This window comes from Atta cephalotes (assembly GCF_000143395.1).
Source record: "Atta cephalotes unplaced genomic scaffold scaffold00007, whole genome shotgun sequence".
NCBI lineage: Eukaryota > Metazoa > Arthropoda > Insecta > Hymenoptera > Formicidae > Atta > Atta cephalotes.
This window is the reverse complement of record NW_012130071.1, coordinates 1,520,144-1,521,699: the sequence shown is the minus strand read 5'-3', so window position 1 is coordinate 1,521,699 and position 1,556 is coordinate 1,520,144. Positions and strand designations below refer to the sequence as shown.

Here is a 1,556-nt window from a genome sequence, read left to right as displayed (position 1 = left end):
GATATTAAAATTAAAATATGGATATTGTTTTATAATATCTTGTATTTTCTTTATATTTGCGGAATTTCTTATTGATTGTAGAGAATTTTTTTATCGATAAGGCTTTAAATAATTCAAATTCATATCGATTATCGCTTTTGAACTCTCTTATGATATATTTTGGCATTATTTATAATTTTCATGATTCATCCTGTGAATCGTTTTTGACTCTTTAATCCGTAGGTTCCGATTTACAACATGTTATTAATTTATAATGAATTGTATCCATTACTTGATTCAGCTGTTCCTTGAGTTCTCGAGCTTTCACGTATACCTCTTCTTTCATCAGATTATAGCACATGGCTATTAGGCCCATGCCCAACAACATATACACAAAGGTAATGATAAGTTTTGTCTGGCTGTCCTTCGTAGAGTGACTCCAGCCTGGAACTAAGTCGCCCATACCGATCTTACAGAGCGAGGTGACGCAGAAATAAGTACTGTCCAGATAATCCCATCCTTCCCACTCAGCAAATATGATGGAACCAACGATTATGTAGCCGAATATCACCCAGAGACAAGCAGTCGAGGGCACGATAATTCTCTGTCCAGGTTTCCGCTGGCCGGTGCACTCGTGCAATTGCGTATATAGCCATTTAAAAGTCTGTGCAAGCACCTTGCCCATGTTCAAGAAATAGAGCACGTACAATGGAATGCCTAATACAGCGTAAATTACAGTAGCGCCTTTACCCCACTGAGTCTTCGGCACCAGGCTACCATAGCCGATCATAGTGAACACCGAGAGGCAGAACATCAACGCCGCTGGGAATGTCCAGACATCTTGAGGTGTTAGACCATTGCAGTTTAGCTTCTGTCGTTTTCTGTCAGTAATATTTTCTTGATAACGTTGTAGAATACTATTAGACACCACATAGAAGGCAGTTTGATTGAATACGTTCACCGACTGATTGCTAGCGGTGCTCAGCCACAATTCATTGGCGTACTCCCGACGTATATCATCCTGCACACACATTGTCGTTCTTGGATCGATCTGAGATTCGATTGATATGAAGCCAAAGGCACCCACAATGGCATAACCTACTACCAAACCCCCTACACCGACCTGAGTGCACATAAAAGCCACTAGTTTTCGGCAGCAATCCTTGATGCGTTCCCGAGGATCGACCCCGGTCGATGTCGAGGACGAATCACGACTCCTCAGAGAGGATCTCATTGAGATGCCGCGTGGCATACTTCGATGTGAACTACCGAGTTCGATCCGACGAAGAGACTCACATGGGAACATTACTCTAGCTGATGCTTAGCGACTCTCCTCTCCTACCGCTTTTCTATTTCTGGTCGGAACGCCCCGTCGCTTGTTTCTCATTTCTTCCTTCAAGATTCTGCTGCTCTATCCATCTCCGTTTCTCTCCTTTTGTTGAACCATATAGCCTTTTATCATGCTGCTTCACTCTGGTGATGAATTATTTCCACGGGATTAGAATTGTTTTAGATCTATCGTTGTTTTAATACGACTTTGCGAAGATAATCCGCAAAGTCAGTTTGCATTGTTAGTT

The 1,556-nt window shown here is 42.0% G+C and overlaps 1 protein-coding gene across 1 annotated transcript; it reads right to left on the bottom strand.

Annotated features, from left to right (window-relative positions):
• Positions 1–211: 211 nt before the first annotated feature.
• LOC105626904 (TWiK family of potassium channels protein 18) lies at positions 212–1,231 on the bottom strand. Its single transcript, XM_012208196.1, has one exon. It carries the CDS (start codon positions 1,229–1,231, stop codon positions 212–214), a length of 1,020 nt encoding a protein of 339 aa, XP_012063586.1.
• Between the last annotated feature and the right edge of the window lie 325 nt (positions 1,232–1,556).